The sequence below is a fragment of the Apteryx rowi genome, unplaced genomic scaffold (genome assembly GCF_003343035.1).
Source record: "Apteryx rowi isolate R43461 unplaced genomic scaffold, aptRow1 scaffold_65, whole genome shotgun sequence".
NCBI lineage: Eukaryota > Metazoa > Chordata > Aves > Apterygiformes > Apterygidae > Apteryx > Apteryx rowi.
In genome coordinates this window covers 2,059,330-2,077,869 of record NW_020450927.1, presented here as the reverse complement: position 1 = coordinate 2,077,869, position 18,540 = coordinate 2,059,330, and the positions used below count along the sequence as shown (strand labels likewise).

Below are 18,540 nucleotides of genomic sequence, written 5' to 3'. Positions count from 1 at the left end.
GGCCCGGGCCGGCGGCGCGGCGCGGCAGGCACAGGGGGAGGCGCGGGGCAGGGAGACCCGTAGCTCCCGGCGTCGGTTTTTCCTCCCGGGTCAGCGTGGAGGCGGCTGGCGTTTCAGCCCAGCCGTGCTTCGTTCAGCCTGCTCTCCTTTCATTCATCGCTSCTCCCCGCTGCGAGCACCCTCCTCCGCTTTACACCAGCGCTTGTAGGTGCTTCCTCGAGTACGTTCCGGTTAAGAAAACAAACCAAAACTCTTGCTAGCAAGTAACGGAGGAAACTACCCACGCGAGATCCTTAGTCCTGGCTGCTGCCTTTAGGGAGCTAGAGGCAACAGCCTCCGAGCCATAAACGTGCGAGAAGAGGAGGAACGCGCGTCAGGGTGGAGAAAGGCTTCGGCGTAATGGTGCGATGTGAAGAGAGCTGGAGCCTCACGGCCCTCCGAGGGCTGCAGGGCCGGGATGTGGTTCACCCGTTTAGGCTTTTCCGACCGATAAACTGCTTTAATTCACTGGGGACCAGTGCACCTTGCACGATGCTGCGTGCGAGCTCTTTGACTGGCGGCCACCCTTCAAGAGCCAGCAAAGCCTAGCTGGTGTTGGTCTGTCCGTCTGCCTCGTCCTGACTCGCCATTAGTCCAAGCGAATGGTCCGTGGTGTTTGTACGTACGGATAATCGCGCTTACCGACGGTTACCTGCCCTCTTGCCCCAAACCGTGAATAGGGTGCTCAGCTCAGTGCTGTCAGCAAAGCCCGCGCGCCCATGCTGTGGATACACGCTTCTCTAAAGAGCTGAGAGCAGCAGAAGAGAGTTCTGTTCGCTAAGCCCGTATAGAGGAGCCGTGTATTTTTTTAATGCTAAATTAAAATAAACAGTGCTGCACTGGACAGTCTGCGTGACTATATTGTGAGGACAGTTCTTGTAATTCTCTTTGCCCTTGGGGTATCTTGCCTAGGTAGTCAACAGTCTTTAGAGGAAAGATGTTGAGAGAAATGCAGAATAATAATTGCCAAAGAAGAGTCTTGTTCAGACAGTTGCACTGCCCTGTCTCGCTTTTTGTGACACTTGACAGAAGCCTCCCCTAAAGAAACGGGTCTCTCGGTTAATTGTGGTAGCTGAACTCTGAATTGTTGCTCAGCAAAAGGAGACAGGGTTGTGCACAAGTATGGTGAATCCTTATTTTACGAAATAAACTAAAAGCGTTTGAAGGAAAGATGTTTGCGGGAAGGCTGCACTTCCCTACTCTGCTGGACTTGGGAACGTCCCAGCATGACTGCTGCAAAAAAACTGATAGTAATCCCTTCACTTCTCTTTAATTATCTTGACTGCAGGGAGGTGCAGAAAGCAGTGAATACTGCACAGGGGCTCTTCCAGAGGTGGACGGAGCTCTTGCAAGATCCCTCTATAGCCACAAGAGAAGAAATCGACTGGACCACTAATGAGCTCAGGAACAATTTGCGAAGCATTGAGTGGGACTTGGAAGATCTGGATGAAACAATTAATATCCTTTTTGTACTGCTGGTGCAGTCTTTGCAGTTAGAGACATGCAGTTCCCACCTTGTAATAAGCAGTCAAGTGCTAGTGCTCGCCAGTAGTTACTTTTTGCAGAAACCATGACTATTTGGGATTGAATTTTCAGTTTACCCCAGGTTTTTTCAAATTGCAAATGAGAGATGAAGATGACAAAACGTGTTCTGCAAACGAATTTCCCTCTGTGTTTTTGTTTTCCTTTTGAAAAGGTGTGTTTAAGAAGCTTTGTTGCAAAAACACTGTTCTGTTGAATGAACTTGGATTTCTGTGTAGTCAGTCCTACTCTAGGCTGGCTTCTAGAAATATTCCTTTTCCCTTGTGTTCAGCTGAGCACTCCTGCAAGTGCTGCACAGCATCAGACAACCTAAAACCACACCAGTGTGAGGTTTCCCTCTCGTGTGTTCTGCACAGTACGTGGCTGCCATGCTTTTTTCCTTTAGTTAATTGAATTTTGGGAAAAAGCACAGGTAAATGGAGGAGCTGTGCCACGTGATAGATTCCTTCGTGGTGGTCAGGGTTTCTGTATCTGTGTGTGTACTGCACCCTGAAAACAGTGGTTCCTTGACTGGGTGTCTACGCATTGTTGAGGCAAACCCTCGGAAATTCAACCTCGATGCAACGGAGTTGGGTATACGGAAAGCCTTCATCACAAGCACGCGGCAGGTGGTCAGGGTAAGGAACGTGGGCTACAGGTAGGAACAGGGCAAGAGGATTGGGGTGGAGGAGCTGCTTCAGTGGGAAAGCAGAAAGCTTGTGGCCATTTCAGTGGTGAACTGCAAACTGTTTTCCTCTGCAGCAGAGGATAAAGCTGTTGCCTTCTCCCTCTTGGGCTTCTTCCTCTTCCCCATATGCTCCCTCCATGGACTTCCCAGACAGGCTAGGGGCAGCGAGGATGCAGAGATCTCATTGCATCCCCTAGCTGGCCCTTTCAGCTGCTTCTTTAAGTCTTCAAATATCTCTTGTAATGATGGGCCTGGAAATGCATGAAAACTGGAAATGAAGACTAAAGATCCCTCTGTTATGCAGCGGAAACTGGAGTCTCCCTTCAGAGTTAAAGGAAATAGTAACTGTTTTTACCCGTATCATTAGTTTTCAAAACAGAAAGTCCCCTTTGAACACTCACTAGCGTTATTTACATGGTGACTTCAACTTCCTACTGCTACAAAACAGTCAAAACAGCCACTAGTTTTTATTTTTAACTGGGGGAAGTTTTTTTTAGTTCAGACTCGTGCTCTTAATTACCAGTCCTTCCAACAGAGGTGGGCCTGGCAAAGCTCTGCCTGCTGGGCAGCAGTTTCACAAAGTCCAGAGCTGCAGGCAGGGTTAAAGTGAAAAGACATGCAGTATCGACTGCAAAGGGAGTAACATTTGCTCACGTTGCTTTTAGGAAGGATTCAGAAACTAGACAGGGATTTCAACGACTTGATGGTAATAAATGGGGAAAAAAACATCTTCCCAAAAGCCTGATAACAAACTGCTAGTTAGGAAGTTTTCTCTGTATTAATATAGCACTCTCTGGCMATATGGCTTAGTTTCTGCTGTCCCTCATGACTTGGATGTTTCTGCTTCATAAAATGCATTGCTCTGGCTAGAAGCAAGTTTGTTATCCTACCTGTAATGCTGCGGTCTGGATACAGTTCTTAAGGCTTGCTGCTTGGGAACAGATCCTGAAGCCATGACGGCCCCAGGTAGCAGGCATGTGCTCGCTGACTTGCCCTCTGTGTAGTCTACTTCCCAGATGAGCAAGATCAGTCAAGCCTGCTCTATGGTCCTCTTTTTCAGGCTGCAAACTGCTGGCTAATGGATTTTGGAGCAGTGCCTCCTGCTCTTAAATGAGATTTTTTAGTGGCATTATCCAGGTGGCTTCCGGTTTCCACAGGGGGAATTTGTGATGCGTAGCAGCACGTGTGTTAGCTGGTGAAAAGTATCCGAGTTGGGTTCTGGTGCTCTTAGAAGATCTGTTGCACACCTCTGAGCAGTAAAACATACCTGCGTCTTCTGGTGACATCAGTAGATGAGATGGATCAAGCCTTGCTAGATCATACTGACTATTTGATAATCTATCCTATAAAAACTGGGCTACTTCATAAAATGTTTGGGAGCCTTTTATGACTAACCAGCTCCTACAGTATCTCGAGAACAAACCTTAATTCATAATGGAGAAATCTAGGCATAGAGAGGTTTGCCATAGGACAACAAATCTACCTTGGCCTATGTTGTGTTAAACCAGAGGCAACTGGGAATAAAGTGCAGGTTACAGGCTTCCAACACCTTCAAGCCAAGAACATAACTCTTCTTTACAGTCTGTTAATGAGAAGATTAGTTTAATCCTGTACAAATCAAAGTATTTCTGGCTGTGGAGAAGCAAAACTAGTAATAAATAAGGAATATTTTCAATATAACCCATTGCAAATGATTCTAGTATGAGTAAAACTATGAACTGTGATGGAGCTTTCTTCAACATCCTTCCAGGCTCTTCAAAACTGCATATGTTTTTAAGGAAAATCCCCCCACATGAAATCTCACTGGGTATAGACCGCATTGTAGCAAACTGAAACCGTCTGTCACCTCAAATCTAATGCTCACGTACTACTTCTTTCCTTGAACAAACAGGAAATGAAGGATCAGATGTCAAACTCTTCCATGCAAGCACTGGCTGAAAGAAAAAACAGGCAGGTGAGACTCAGAAACAGGCAAGTTAAATGAATGCAGTAGCTTTTTTGATACTTTAAAGTATGAGGAGGATTTATCAGCTTTAGCAGCTGTTGTCTTAAGGTATGCGTTACATGAAACTTTCATTTTCACTTACCCCAGGGCCCCACATCCTAAAGTAGAGTGTATAGTGTTGAACAGAAGTGTTTAAAAGCTGTGATTACAATATATATCCTGTTTTGTAGCTCATCTCCTAAAAACATTTTTGCTGGCAAGGGGCTTACATGTTGTAACAAAGCTGAGTGTTTGAACTGCGTCTGTTTTGCTGACCTGTCATTCCAGAGCCCACGAGAGAGCTGGCTCTTGCAGGCACATTGCTGTCGCTCTCTTCCAAACCTGTCTCAAAGTAATCAGTTACCACTCACCATCTGTCTCTGTCGTCAGAACTGACTGTGTACAACTGTCAGTGTTGCATCACCCTTCAGGAAAGGGAATCTCCCTCCTTCGCAGGAGGAGCAAAGTCAGAATCCAAGGCAGTAAATGTAATCCTGTGCTCTACTGTGCTTGGGAGCCAGGATGCTATGTATCCTTACAAATAGCTACATCTCGTGATAGTTAACCTCATAAGAAGATGGAAGAAGTTCAAGGAGTCTCAGGTTGTCCGCACTCGTAATCTAAGTACTAGATGCAGCTTGTCCTCCCCTCCAGCTGACGGGGAAATTGTAAGGAGATCTCCAAGTCAGCTTCCAAAGCTGCCTCTTGTAAAAGTCGGTGTGCACTTAACACAACGGACTTATCTGAACTGAGTCAATCTTATCASTTGTGGCGAAAATGACAAACTCTGGAACAAGCTGTTGAGGAGAACAGAGCTAATTCTTGAGCTTGTTACGGGCTTAATTAACATGTTTGGAAAACACTTGAAGAAGCAAAGTCTTTTATACCCCCTGCTCAGACAAGCCTGTAGACGTCTCTGCATTTTGCTGCTTTCCTTTCTTTGACGCTCCTGCTAGCTGTAGAAAGCCATATGGCCCAGTTCATGCAGTGACATCTGTTCAAGAAAACTGATTCCTCTTGGTATCTTCCTCCCCTTTCTCCAGTACCTCACCTTCCCTTCAGACTGCGAAGACTGAGCTGTACTGAGCTGCAGGGGGTTCTCCAGAGTGCCTCTGTGTTTGAGAGGCTGGCTTTTGGCTGGTGGTGACTTGACCCTCCCAGCGCTAAGCTAAGGTTGGGAAGCGCAGGCTACTGAAGCTGCAGCAAAGCTAGTGCACAGTGTTAAATAAGTGACAGTAGTGCTTGCCCCAGACTGGAGAGAATCAGGAACTTGCCCAGTATCTCGGGGGCGGACAAGAACAGATGTCCGTCTGGCTTCCTGCTTGCTCCCTCACTGCTTTCTCTGCCCTCCCTGACCTTTATAAACCAGATGAACCGTASAACCCGTCTCGTGTTTAACCTATCTTAGTCGCCTGGTCCTTGTCTGGCTGCTCTTCACAAAGACGCCATTGTCCCGCCTCCTCGGCTGCCCACGGCCAAAAGCTGCAAGATGTTCTCATCTCGCCCTCCTACGCCTCTCTTAAAGAGTTGGCCTTGCCTCTTGCACTGGTGAGCAAAGCTCCCTCACCTGTTAGTAATGCTGCATGGTGCAGCTCCTCGCCTTGTGGCCGCAGTGGATTCTCCAGCATCTGTCGCTCATGTTACCGGTTCCAGGGACYGGATTTACTCGGCTGTAAAGCCTGCTTCTCCATTGGCTTTGCACATGCTTTTCCATTCAGGTTGCAGAGCAGGAAGCAAACGTGATCTTGTTTGTTGTTACTGTTGTAAATGGTGTGCAGGAGGAACAGGTAACTTGAATCAAAGAACCTGAGCCCTGCATACAATGCTRCATTGTTTATATGTCGCACAGTTTTACTCTGTCAACTATTGTGCTCCACYGGTTAAGTACTTTATCCACACCGTCTTAAGCCCCAGTCATTCTTAGCACAGTGTTCAGTTCAGGCTGTGCATCTGTTAACACTAAATATGTGGATGCTTCCCAGCTTACATGTCCTCCTTGCACACAGTACCACACCTTGAGCAGACTTTGGACTAGTGCAGACATCCTGCTTATGCTCTCTCCCTGTCTGTCAGTCGTACTCCAGCTCTCCTGTTGCTTCAGTGGTGTATCTGCAGCAATCAGGCTGCAAAGTTTTCCAAGGTTGGCACTGCATCGTTTTAGTTTGACAGCGTTCTGGCTGAGTAGCAATCGAGTGGGGAGGAAAAGGGTGCTGCTGTACGTGTTTATACAGGAGTTTCCACTTTCCCACTACACCCTGTAGACGGGCTGTGAGCAGACACAGAGGTCTTGCTAAGGGCTTTCTGCATCTGTTTAGGCACTCCTGGGAGAAAGCGGGAGTCAGAGTTGGAGCTCTGGACCTGACAAATACAGCCGTCTGGATCGGGAGCTGCAATTAGCAAATTCACACTTCATTGAGGAGCAACAAGCTCAACAACAGGTAAGGCAGCTCCTGTACAATGTCGACTGAATGGCCTTGATTGCCAAACGTGCGCCAGGGAGATGGTGTGCAGGATGCAAGAGCAAAAAAAAAATCCAGTCCTTGGCTGGTCTGAAGCCAGGAGCCTGATAACCCGCTGCTTAGCTGCAGTATATACCGGTGCTTGTGTTCTCTGTTCAGTGTGGCTTTGGATGTATCTTGGTGCAGAGTTTTTAACCCTTCAGACTTGTGTGTTCTGCTCTGTACAGAAGACAACAAGATGATCTGAAAACTGGAGCCTGCTAAATTTGAATATTGCAAGGATTGCTGAAATCCTTGGAAGAGTAGAAACGTTGGGAAAAGGAGAGTGCCCATTTCTTTTATGCAGCTTTCCCTGGTTAAAAAGTGAGCTGACGTTTGCTGCTGTTTATGTGCGTCTTCACCAAAATAGACTAAGCAGGAGCACGTGCCTACTTCCTTTTTCTGCTTTGACCACAAGATTCGCTAGATCTGCATCAGGGCTTTGCTAGAATCCCTGGTGCCATGGTTCACTGGAGCTGGTGGAATTTGTTTGGAGAAGTGCCGGGGCAGTGCACAGGTCCGCATGCAGCAGCCCACCCAAACGCAGGCCCTTAAATAGGCCACTTCTCAGAGGCAGCAAACTCTGCAAAGGCTCCTGACTCATCACGCTGCTCTGGCTTTCAAATGAGTTTTACCTAGTGACTCTAGGAAGATAAATAGATTCAAAAGTAGGTAACTAGGGTAAACCTAATCCTTAGCATGACTGTGCCCTGAAAATGACTTAAAACATCAGCAGACCTATTCCTTTGGCACATTCAGAGCCAGGCTTGTTATTTTTAGCCATAGAAGTTGTAACAGCCTTTTACTCGCATTAACTCTTCATTAACTCTGCAGTGTGCTCTGGGTTGTGTTCCCTCAGGCATGGCAGCAGCGTGGCTCCCAGGTGCCTGCTGTCGTACCTGCGGAAGGCAGTGAGGTTTGTGGAGGTTTTGCTAGCCAGGGGCTCTAGCTTTGAAGAGTCTTCTTAGTGGTGGGTGCACAGGGAAAGGATGCGGTGTGGCTGAGTCGAGGCTGGATTTGCAGGAACAGTAGGAGGGACTCTGCAGCTGGCTGTGGTGCAGGGATGCCTGGGAGGCTTTCATGCTGCTGTCAGTTCTCGAGCATTTCTTAGAAATGCAGTCCTGATTCCTGGAGACTTAGACCTGTTCCCAGGCTCTGCAGCTGAAACTGGTGGAGTTAGCAAGCATCCATCCAAGCAGCTGGCTTTGACCCAGTTGCAGAAGGCAGCAGAACTGTAATTGCCCATTTCGCTTCTCTTTGGCCCCAGCTGATTGTCGAGCAGCAAGATGAGCAGTTGGAGCTGGTCTCTGGCAGCATCGGGGTGCTGAAGAACATGTCGCAGCGCATTGGCGGGGAGCTGGAGGAGCAGGCAGTGTAAGTGCTGAGACCCAACACCGAAAACGCTGGGGGTGCGGGGCTGGCTGCAGCACGTCTGGGGCGGGGGGAGGTCCCTCGCTGACACACCTTTACAGCTGTCAGGGCCTTGAATTTCCTCATCCCTTAGGCAGTCACTCCTAGCTGCCCCCTGCAGCGCCCTACACTGCCTTTGATTTCAGGCAGTGGAAAGCATTTGTTATTCAGGCCTTCAAGGATCCAGCTGCAGTCGTCTTCCTTTGAAAGCCTGCACCTGGGGCAGGTTTAGYTGCCAGTTTTACCTTTCATCTCTCATAGTCTTTTTAAACACTCCCCTTAAGGCACGCAGTTCTGCTCCTTTGACTTCAGGCAGCCAGCAGTACTGAACAGATGAGGGAGGGCAGTCATGGGTAAGCAGGATACTAGGCGCTTTCCCACTCCACGGGTTTTTGTGCTACCCCGGGTAACTGTTTGGGGTTGCACGACTCAGTAGCTCAGAGCCCTGTGCCTTGCTGGGTTTGAAACATGCAGCACAGAGCTGCTATTCATAGTTAAAGCTAAAAATAATGCTCACCCACGCAAAGGGTTAAAGGGTAGCTCACACAGTAGTTTGCATCCAGCCATTTACATATAAATTAGACTTCTTTCCCAGTGCATGTCCTTTGCAAAAAAGTGCACAAAGTTTCCAGCTACGCAGGCTTGCAACTTAGGCGTGAACTTAAATGGTTCATACCTAAAATCTCCTTGTTTGGCTGGTAATAGTCTGGAGGGCTCTACCCCTTGTGAAGTGATGTTTCCTTTGATGGATAGGAGGAACTTTAAATGCACCATTTATGAAGTCCTGCAGCATATCTGTGCTCTCACTGAAGCAGGTCAGTGTGGTATGTCTGTTCCAGATCTTCACATAYGCTGTCAGTGCTTCCTAGAGAGTAGCAGATAGTTAAGGCGATAGGTTTTTTTTTTTACAACTCTTTTCTACCCCAATGAAGGTTTAACAAAAAGGGAGGACAGAAAAGATGGGACCGTGGAAGAAATCTGAGCCCCCTAGAACTCCACGTGAAGGAAGCTGTCCTTTTAAGCATGTGCAAGCTTTAAAATCCTGCCTGTTGAAGATGGGTACCTTGATTAGGGATGTACTCGTTTGTCTTGACATAGATTCTTGCCACTGACAAAACACTGCTTCAAAAGGCTTTCAGATCCATTACAGTTGCTGCGTGAAGGAAGTAATGGGGTAACTTCCATACAGAGCTTAAAAGGCACAGTAAAAGCAATTGCAAATCTCATTCCTGCTTGATACATGACTGACACAAGATTTCTGCTTCAGCTGCAAGCCTTGAACAACAAGGCAGATTTAAAGTCCAAACATTGCCTAAATCTAACCGTTCTCTGCTATTCATGGATTATAAATATGACTTTCATCTTAGAAGGAGGAAAAACCCTGCTCCTCACCTTGCAGAGATCAGTGGAGCTTACCTGCAAAGTGCCTGTGTGCATTCAGGGGGATCAGTCCAGTGGGAGTCCCAATTGAGTTCACTTTCCACCAAAGCAGAGCTGCTGCTTGAGCAGGTTCTTTTTTTTCTTTTTTTTTCTTTTTTTTTTCCTTTTTTTCTTTTCCCTTGGGTGCTTTCAAGAGAGCAAGCTGTGTTGCTTTTCTTTGCTACGGTCTGATATGCTGATCGCTGGTGTTTTGATCAGTGCATGTCAGCACACAGAGAAATCCTGAAGGGAGGTGTCGCTTGTTAATTAGTACTGCACTTCTCTGTCCCCAGGATGCTGGACGACTTCTCTCATGAATTAGACAGCACTCAGTCACGGCTTGATAACGTCATGAAGAAGCTTGCAAAAGTGTCTCACATGACTAGCGGTAGGTCCTGGGAAGGGGGGTCTGACCCTGGAAAGGGAGAGACAAGCCAGTGGATTTTAGGGCTGTGATGCGTTGCGCTCTTACCCACTGACGGTCTGCCCAGACCTAAGAAAAAGAGAGGGAGCAGCTTCTTGCCAGTGCCTGAGAGGTTAAAGATGGGGGAAGTACTCCAAACCTTGCAGCTGCTCGTGCCGAGACCCTGCTCTGTAGCCTGTCCTCAGCTTTTGTTTTATTTACCAGATGCCTTTCTGTTTGTGCTGCTACTGCTATGGTGGGAAAAATACCTCTCACAGATGATGTATGGGGACGCTCTGCAGCCTTCCGCTGTGCTGCAGTTTCCTAGGCTGCCTGCCTAGCAAAGGCTTTCAGGGTGACACAAAACAGTTGCAGCTATGTGTGGCTTCCCCTACTCAGACTCTCAGCTGCAGCAAGCCCCTTCCTAACGCCCAGCTCCCCGCACAAGGCATTGCTGGCACGTGGCGGGAGCAGCCTGGGGGACTGCAGGCATGCTGTCGGCCGGAAGCCTCTTAGCTGACAGGGGACAGAGGTGATTTCAAATGGGGGGGGAGGTTGAGCCCACAAGAAAAGCCCTTATAAGGCTGTGCCTGAACTCGGTGGGTCTCGCAGCTGGCTGGGTGCCACGGTAGTGCAAACAGGAAATACAGCGTGCCTGCCGGGAAGTCCCTCGTCACTCGTTCTCGTTAYGAAGCACTTACTGCGTGCTGTGTGATAGCCTCCTCTGTTATCCCCTCTCCCGTGGATACGTGTGTGGTTTGTGGAAGCAGGAGCAAGTCAGGAAGGAGAAGAGTGTTCTCGCTCTGCAGGATTAGGCTGGCCAGGAAATTTATGGGGTTATTGAAATACGGCCCTGTACAGACAGACTGTTCAGAGCGCTGACGGTCTCCTTCGGGTTACTGGTGCTCTTGTGGCAGCATGGCTGCTGGCAAACATTGCCTCTCTTGACTTTGCACCAGGAAAAATGCTTTGATCATTGCAAAGTACTTCTGATAGTCGTGAAAGACCATCACTAGCATCACAATGACAGGGCTGATTCAGGGATGTCCAGGAGGGCTCTAGCCAGTGCTAGCTGCAGTGACCCTGCTGTGTTCGAATGGGGGGGGAGGACAGCAGCCCTGCACCCCCGTTGCACTGCCATCTAACGGGCTTTCTCTCTGGCTTCGCAGATGTGGCCGCAGGCCGACAGCAGCTGTGAAGCCTTGCATTGCCCCCTCAAAGCTTGCTGCAAACAGAGCTTATCTAGGTAGAGGTCTGCACTGCACAAGTGACTCCTGGGGTTGCCTTTCTAGTTCATATTGCACRAGAGCTGTTGTCCAGGGGCCGTGGGGTTCCCAGTGCCGGGAAGTCAGAACCAAGCGTTAATTCAGATGGAGGTCTTCCACTGCGAGAGTGAAATGACAGACGTCTTAGAGCGATAGTGCAGGCTGACTTATTCTTGCTACGTAGCATGCACTAATACATCCTCTCTAAAGAGCGGAATTGGTCTGGCGATGCAGTGAGCTCCCTGAGAAAGCTCTAAGACGTGATGCAACACTGAGCATCTGCAGAACATTCCTATGGCCTGAGAGGTGTACCGAGACATCTGGGAAGGAGAAACCTCATTCCTGGGACTCTCTGATGGAGAGCCGGGACAAGCTGTTCCCAGGCAGAGCTATTTTAGAAACCTTTCTTTGGACCCCTTTCTCTAGCAAACAGGTTACACAACAAACTAGCAGCAAAACACAACAGCTCTCTGCTTGTTCTTCCCAATAGCTTTYGAACTGGCTTATCAAATCTGCTTGAATTTGGCTAAGGAGAAACCTCAAAATTCACACAGCTGTCAAGAAAACAGCCAAAATCCTGCAGGAAAAACAGTGTGGCCTCGCTAAGCTTTGGGCTGCAGTGGGAACTTGGCCCTTTCCAACAGCGGGGAGCCTGCAGAGGGACATGCTGTTTGTCCTGCTGGTTGTGGAGCTATGCCTTTGCCTTTTTATGGCTTTCCTTTAGCTGAAATTGGGATTCTAGCAGTACACAGTGAAGAAAAACTCTCCCCCCCCCTTCCGTTTTAAAATAGGAAAACTGACACTTCCTTTTTCTTCCAGATCGACGGCAGTGGTGTGCAATTATCATCCTCTTTGTTATCTTGCTGGTGGTGCTCATCCTGTTTTTTGTCCTGTGATGGACTGAACTTCCTTGGACACCCCCCTTCCCGTCCCCCCGCCCCCTTAAAATGGGGAAATGAAACTGTTACYGTTTCCGTCCGCCCTCAGAGATCCCTGTGGAGAAAACCTGCACCCAGCTCTTACTGTTCTCCTCTGAGGACTCAATGCCTGTGGCTTGGCTCCGCCGTCATCTGACTGTCTCGTCGCCTGGCCCTGGGGAGGGGGGACAGAGGATTCACGTGGTTTGTGGCTCCTCTGTGCCAGGGCCGTGCCGCTCTGCGTGGCGGGCTGCCTTCTCTCCCGGTGCGGCAAGGAGGGCGCTAGATCTGGACCTAGGCAGCTAGAAAGGACTTTACCACTGTGTTTCCACCTCTTGCAGGCGTGAGCCGGTTGCAGCTCGGAAGCGGTCCYAAGCCACCCGTGGTCAGATGCAGGAACAGAGCAGCAATTCCTTAGGGGGGGGAAGGGAGGGGGGATTATTTCACTGAGCATTAGGAACTGCGTCGCCAGGCGGCTGCGTGGCACTTGTACCCTTGCGGGTGGCCACTAGGGAGGCAGCGTGGCCCCGGAGCACCGGCTCTCCCGGCTGCTGTTTCCATTTCTACTTGGGCCGCCTCTGCTCCGCAGCCGGGCCCGAGGCCCCCCGCCGAGGCGAGTGTTTTGGCAGCAATGCGTGCGCACCACGCTTCTGAGCGCGCCACGCCACGGCAGGCGCTTGCCCACCAAAAGCATTAGTCAGAAGAGCGCTGGCTCTCAACTGCTGACAAAAACCCCAATGTGAGCGTGTACCTGCGCATCCGGGGCGACGGAGGGGAGCGCTGGCCTGGCCGCCGGCTTCCTGCACACTGGATTGCCCTCCTCTCGGTGGCGGGGATCTGACTCCGCGCCGCGCTGCTGAATTCGCTCTAAAATACTACCGTGAATCTGGAGCAAAGCGTAAACATCCAGCACTCCTGGGAAGAAACTTAGATGCTGCATGTAGGCGAACCGTAGGGGATACTGTCCTGCCGCAGGTGAGGCAGTTGTCGTGAGAAACTCCAGAGCTTTAAACTTGTGTTAATGCACTGCAAGCTGAAAGCTGGCAAACAAACATTAGCCTGAGGGTGAATTTCGTAAAGCTTTCAAAAGCCTCCTTCGTTATACAAGCCTCTAAAGCTCATTGACTGATGCTTTCCTTGCCCTTGTATAACTGAATAACTGCTTCTGTTTAACAGCTGCTTCCCTTTGGCGAGTGATTTGTCAGTTCTAAAATAAGTTGTTTTTTTGTTTTTTTTAGGAAAAGAACGTTAAAGATTTTTTTTGATGACCGTTAGAGCCACATTCTGTGGATGCAAGATGTGCGTTATCAGAGGAATAGGGCTTAATTATGTATTTTAACTGCATATGAACATGTAAATAGAATGTCTTAACTTTTCCCAACTAATATTTTTTGGAAACTTCCTTTGTAAGAAACCAAAAGGCATGAAATTCAAAGCTAGGTCACTTTTCTGTATTCCGGCCGAGTCCTTTTGTTACCTCGGACTTGTCCCAGAAGTGTCGGTTAGGCCTAGTTTTCTTGCTCTTACAGCGAATTAGGAGTTATAGCCAATTAGTTGAAACCAAAATGTGGTCTAGAAAGCTCACCCTGGCAGTATTACTAGGGAGAAACACAAGTAGGGGTTTTGTGCTGCAATAAYTGATTGCAGAAACATGGGGTGACTCTTGATTTAAAAAAAAAAAAAAAAAAACCTACTAAAGTCTGTTTCCTTATTTAAGTTTCTTTAGGGAAAGAAACAGAGTCAGGACAAGCTGACTTGTGCTGCCCATCTGTGTCTCAGATGGGGCTGGGGGAGGAAGTTAATCAGTGCTGACACTAAGACTTCCACAAAAACTGCAAACCACCCCTGAAAATCACCTGCCCTGGGAGTGAAATTCACCATCTAGGTGACTCCGGTCACCCTGGACTTTTAGCCCATGCTTAACATTCCTCTACACACTGGTGTTTGTGGCTCAGTTTAAGCTACCGCATGATTTACTGTTCAAGCGGTGACGCACTGAAAGTAGGCAGCATTGTGCCTTTCACCGCGAGGCTTGGGAAGAAACCGTATCACGCTGCCCCGARACGTTGGGGTGGAAGCTGTTGTAATTAATGCACACGTGTCCTTAACACTAACATGCAAAAGTTATTTTGGCAATTGCTCTTAATTATTGCACAGTGTCTTGTTTCTCTTGGTTATGTTGTATTAAATACATGCTGTCTCCTTTCCAATAATTGCTATTACAGTATCTGTACACCTCTTTGGGTTTAATACCTCTCCAAGACTAGATTTGCAGCGAGCACAAGTCCAGAAGGTGCCAGTCTGCGGTTATCCTCTCCGGGGACCTGGGCACGAAGCAGTCCTGCTCCGGTCTGTCCCGCCTCGCCGTTGTGGAGAGGATTCGGGTCGGGGAGGATCTGGGTGTGAGCATCGCGAACTGCTCACGCTCGTCTTCTGGGGACAAAGCACCCGGCCGCGCGCTTGGGATTGCCGCCTTCTCTGAAATGACCAACCGGCGACTCGTACAGTCGGGCACCCGGAGCCTACGTTTCGCAGACTAGAGGCGACGTGCAGGGGAAGGAAAACACAACCTCTGCTTTAGCTTGCCCCTACTCTGGTTTTAGGCAGGCTGAGCRCACGTGGCCCCAACAGACTGGGGCATAGGGCTCTTCCTTTATTTATATACCTCCGTTCCTCACATTATTTTAAGCGTGGTCATGTGTTCTCCAAGAATTATTTCTGATGGTTCTTGCAGAACTGCTCCTTTGTTTAGGAAGCTGTTAGTCTAACGTATTACCAGAAGGCGGCTAGAACTCCTGGGCTTACGTGTCCGTCTAGATGTCATTGCTAGCTACCAAATTGTCTTTGATCGTCTTTCCTTGTACGTTTGCTTTTTTTTTATTGTTGTTGGTGGTGCCCCTTCGTTTAATGCTAAATAAATGCATTACTGCAGGCCGGCGTGTCACGGCAGAAGAAGTAACCTGTTGTTCTCGTAGTGATCCTTGCTGAAGGGACGAGCAGGGTGGTTTCGGGGGCTGCTGCTGGACCTCGGCAGATAGAGCCTCGCTTCGGCAGCTGCTCGCTCAGCCCTCTCCCGCGGGCTGGGTGCCTGCCTTCCTCTCTGGTACCCAGGCCGTGGTGCCAACTAGGCAATCGCTCCGCCAAACTACGGCGAGGCAGGCCAGGCTCTAGCGACGTCCAGGCGTCTTTCCTGGCGGTGGCCAGCTCCTGAGCACTGCGCCGGCATGCGGAGGACCTGGTGAGAGGCAGCCAGGGCGAGGTGGTCCTGGTGGCTCTCGCTGGGCATCACCCACCTGGTTTTTAAGGCATAAATCACAGCCAAGCCGCTGCTCGAGCAGATGAAGATTTCCCATTATTTTCCTGTCCTCCGGTCGGTGGCAGGCAGCCAGCGCCTGGCGGGCAGGAGGCTGCTCTGCTTCTGGCTTGCGCTGGCAAGCCTCGTGACCCCTCCTTTCCGCACAAGGGTTTCGGAGCCAGCCCCAACAGCAGCAGCGAGGTGGCACGCGAGCGGCAGCCGAATCCCCGGCGCTCGAGGGGGCTGGGGCACGCTGCAGGGGCGCGCAGCGGGGGCTGCCTGCGGGCCACCTGCTCGCCAGAGCTCGCTTTGTGCCCCTGCCGCGCTGGAAATGAGACGGGGCAGGCGAGCTCGCCTAGGAGAGGCTCCTAGCCTGTCATTCGATCCGGACGCATCGGCTCCATCAAAGCGCCCGCGGCGCGGAGCCCCGCCACGGCCGCCCCGAGGGTGCGGCGGCGCYTCGGCTCGCCTCCGGCCCGCGGCGCCACGAAGGCAGCTGCTGCCCAGATGTGCTGGCGAGGCACCGCCACCACTCGCCCTGCCAGGCTGCCGCGCAGCACGCGGAGGCCAGCTCTGCGCCTCGGCGCGGCACGTGAGCCCCCAGGCTCTGCAACCCCGCTCGTCGCGGCTTCGGCAGCCTGGAGGGGCCCGGCGGAGCCGAGGCAGGAAGCGSGGCTGCAGGAGGGAGCCGGGGGCTCGCCTCGCCTCGCCTCGCGGTGCCGCCTCCGCGGGCTCGTGGGCGTCCCGTCGCTGCTACGAGCAACATTTGGGCACCGGGTGCAATGGAGATGCAAAGCTGCCCGGGGGCAGCCAGGAGCCRGGGGAGCTGCTGCAGCTGGGAGACAGCTAGAGACCATCTGAGGAGCATTTTAAAATAAGCTTACTTCGAAGCAAGCCCGAAGTGCAGTCAGCGCAGAAGTAGATGGTGCAGCCGTGCTGCAGTTTGCAAGTCCACTGGGGCGAGCAGCTGGCAGATGAGGAGGTCTGATGGACATCCTGGAACAAGAACCCAAAAACCCCAGAGGCAGAAATGCAAATCCCTCTGTAATTAGGGGTAGGTACTTGCCTCAGCACCCCTCCGCTCGGCCCTGCCTGAGRAGGAGGTGGGCTCACCCCTGCCTGGGAGGGATGGTGGTCCTGAACGAGGACCGCTTGGGCAAAAGGAGCTGGAGCTCAGCTGAGTCCCCTGTTCTGCACTGGCTTCCCACAGGAACAAGCCTGCAAAAATACAGCTTTTGTGTGGTTTCACTGAAGTTTCCACCCAAAACCTTCTCCTGCAAGTGCTGGTAATCACCCTACTTTCCCAGGCCTGGTCGCACTGCCCAGGGTAGCACTGAGGGAGCCCAAACGYGCAGGCAGGCCCAGGCCAGGCACCGGTAACTGATGTACAGTCGGGTGCTGCAGACAGGGTCCGATCCTGCCTAGCTGCTGTCTGGTTAGCAAATGACCACAGCCTATTTACTGAGCAGGAAAAGCCTCCCTGGGAGCCTCCATCCCTGCAACAAGCCGGAGGACGTGGAAGGGACGGGGCCACCCTGCGCCGGGAGGAACAGCCCCGTGGCCAYGCTCGCCCCGGCTCTGCCTTGCAGCAGCATCCCACCAAGCTGGCACTGCCAGCACAGGGCTCCCCTGCCTCCGAGGAGGAAACCTGATTCCTGGTGCAGAGGGGAAGGCGGCGGAGGCAGATGTGCACGGGGGACGCGGCCCGGCCGGCTGGGACACGCAGGGGAAGCGCAGCGCGTCAGCCAGTCCCGGAGGATGCACCGAGCACAACAGGACATCCTTACCCGCGCCGGAGGTGGAAAAGGCCTTGCGAGATGCGTTTCCTTCAGCAGGGAGCCGCCGCGCTGTGAATCTCCGCAGCATCGCCCTTAAAATCCTGCCTGCAGCCCTGGCAGCCTGGCCGGGCTCCCGGCAAAGCCAGGCTGGAAAGGCTCCTGGTGCCGGCTCAGCAGCGAGGCCGAAGGGTGATGTTTTGGGGCTGAGCGGAATGATTTCCGTCCTCGCCCCACGGTCCGTCCGCCTGGGAAGGGGGAGCCCCTGCTGCCCCCAGCCCCTGCTTTGCCTCTCAGGCAACCCAAGCGCCCCGGGGCGGACGGCGCTTTCCCTTTCAGCCCTYGGCCGAACCAGAGGGACGGTTTGGGCTGTGAACAGCCCTGGGCGCCTTCACCCCCTCTCTGCAGCGCCCCCGAGCCGCCGGGGCGTCTCCAGCATTACCGCATCATCGCAGGAAAACCCTGCTGCTAATAAAGGGGGGGGGGGAGAAAAAAACCCTATTTTCTCCCCCTTGTTTGGCACAACGTGGAGAAAAGCCAGCAAGCAAATGAAGAGCGCCCGAGCCGACGTGCAACCGCTGAACCCTCGAGGGACGCGTGCGGAGCCCCGGCGCCCCCAGCTCCCACCCCGGGCCACGGCGCCGGCCGCCCCAGCGGGAAGGAGGGTCCTTTCGCTCGCCCAGGCGCCGGCTCGCCCTCGCCGCGGGATGCCGGCGGCCACCACACCGTGCTCTCGCCTCCGCGCGCGCACGGCCCCCGCGCAGCCAGGCAGGGCGCTCGGTCCGAGCCGGGACCCCCTCAAAACAGCCGCCCCMGCCCTTCGCCCCTCGCTGGCGCCCGAGAGCCGCGGGCAAGGAGACTTCTGTCACTGTGTTGTTGGTTTTTCTTTCTTTTTTGGTCAGTTTGAAATAATTTAAGCGAAACCCGACAACCCACGGGCAGAGGTTTCCAACGCTGTCGAGGAGCCCTTGGGGACCCCGAGGCGGCTCCTGGGGACGCCGGACACAGTCTGCGGCGGATCCTGCATCAGGTTTCCCCCTGTCCATGCTGCGGAGTGAAATATTGCACAGGAAGAGCCCAGCTCCTCGCGTTTCGGGGCAGCGCGGACACAGGGCGCCTTTGCCCTCAGCGAACGCAGGAGCCGGCTCGTGCCGTCCGCGCTGCGTCCCGGCCCCAGCCGGATGCGCTCGGAGCAGGGCGGCGAGGCTCCCGGATTCGGCCGGACCGGTGGAGCCGGCCCGCAGCACGGCCCCGGTGCCTGAGACGGCTCCGGCGGCGGCTCCAGCGCCTCCTCCTGCYGAGCGCGCCGGGGCGGCCGCCTCGCCG

At 52.1% G+C, this 18,540-nt stretch overlaps 1 protein-coding gene across 1 annotated transcript; it reads left to right on the top strand.

Annotated features, from left to right (window-relative positions):
* Positions 1-1,265: 1,265 nt before the first annotated feature.
* On the top strand, positions 1,266-15,103 carry STX6 (syntaxin 6). The gene is made up of 7 exons (XM_026084654.1): positions 1,266-1,497; positions 2,104-2,198; positions 4,140-4,202; positions 6,548-6,670; positions 7,998-8,104; positions 9,853-9,947; positions 12,047-15,103. Exons 1-7 carry the CDS (start codon positions 1,266-1,268, stop codon positions 12,121-12,123), a joined length of 792 nt encoding a protein of 263 aa, XP_025940439.1. The 3' UTR covers positions 12,124-15,103.
* Positions 15,104-18,540: the final 3,437 nt, after the last annotated feature.

Coding starts and splice junctions, on each gene's coding strand:
- STX6 (XM_026084654.1), top strand. CDS start 1,266: ATGACTGCTGCAAAAAAACTGATAGTAATCCCTTCACTTCTCTTTAAT. Junction 1,498..2,103: donor AGATCTGGATGAAACAATTA/ATATCCTTTTTG, acceptor CTGGGTGTCTAC/GCATTGTTGAGGCAAACCCT. Junction 6,671..7,997: donor AGCAACAAGCTCAACAACAG/GTAAGGCAGCTC, acceptor CTTTGGCCCCAG/CTGATTGTCGAGCAGCAAGA.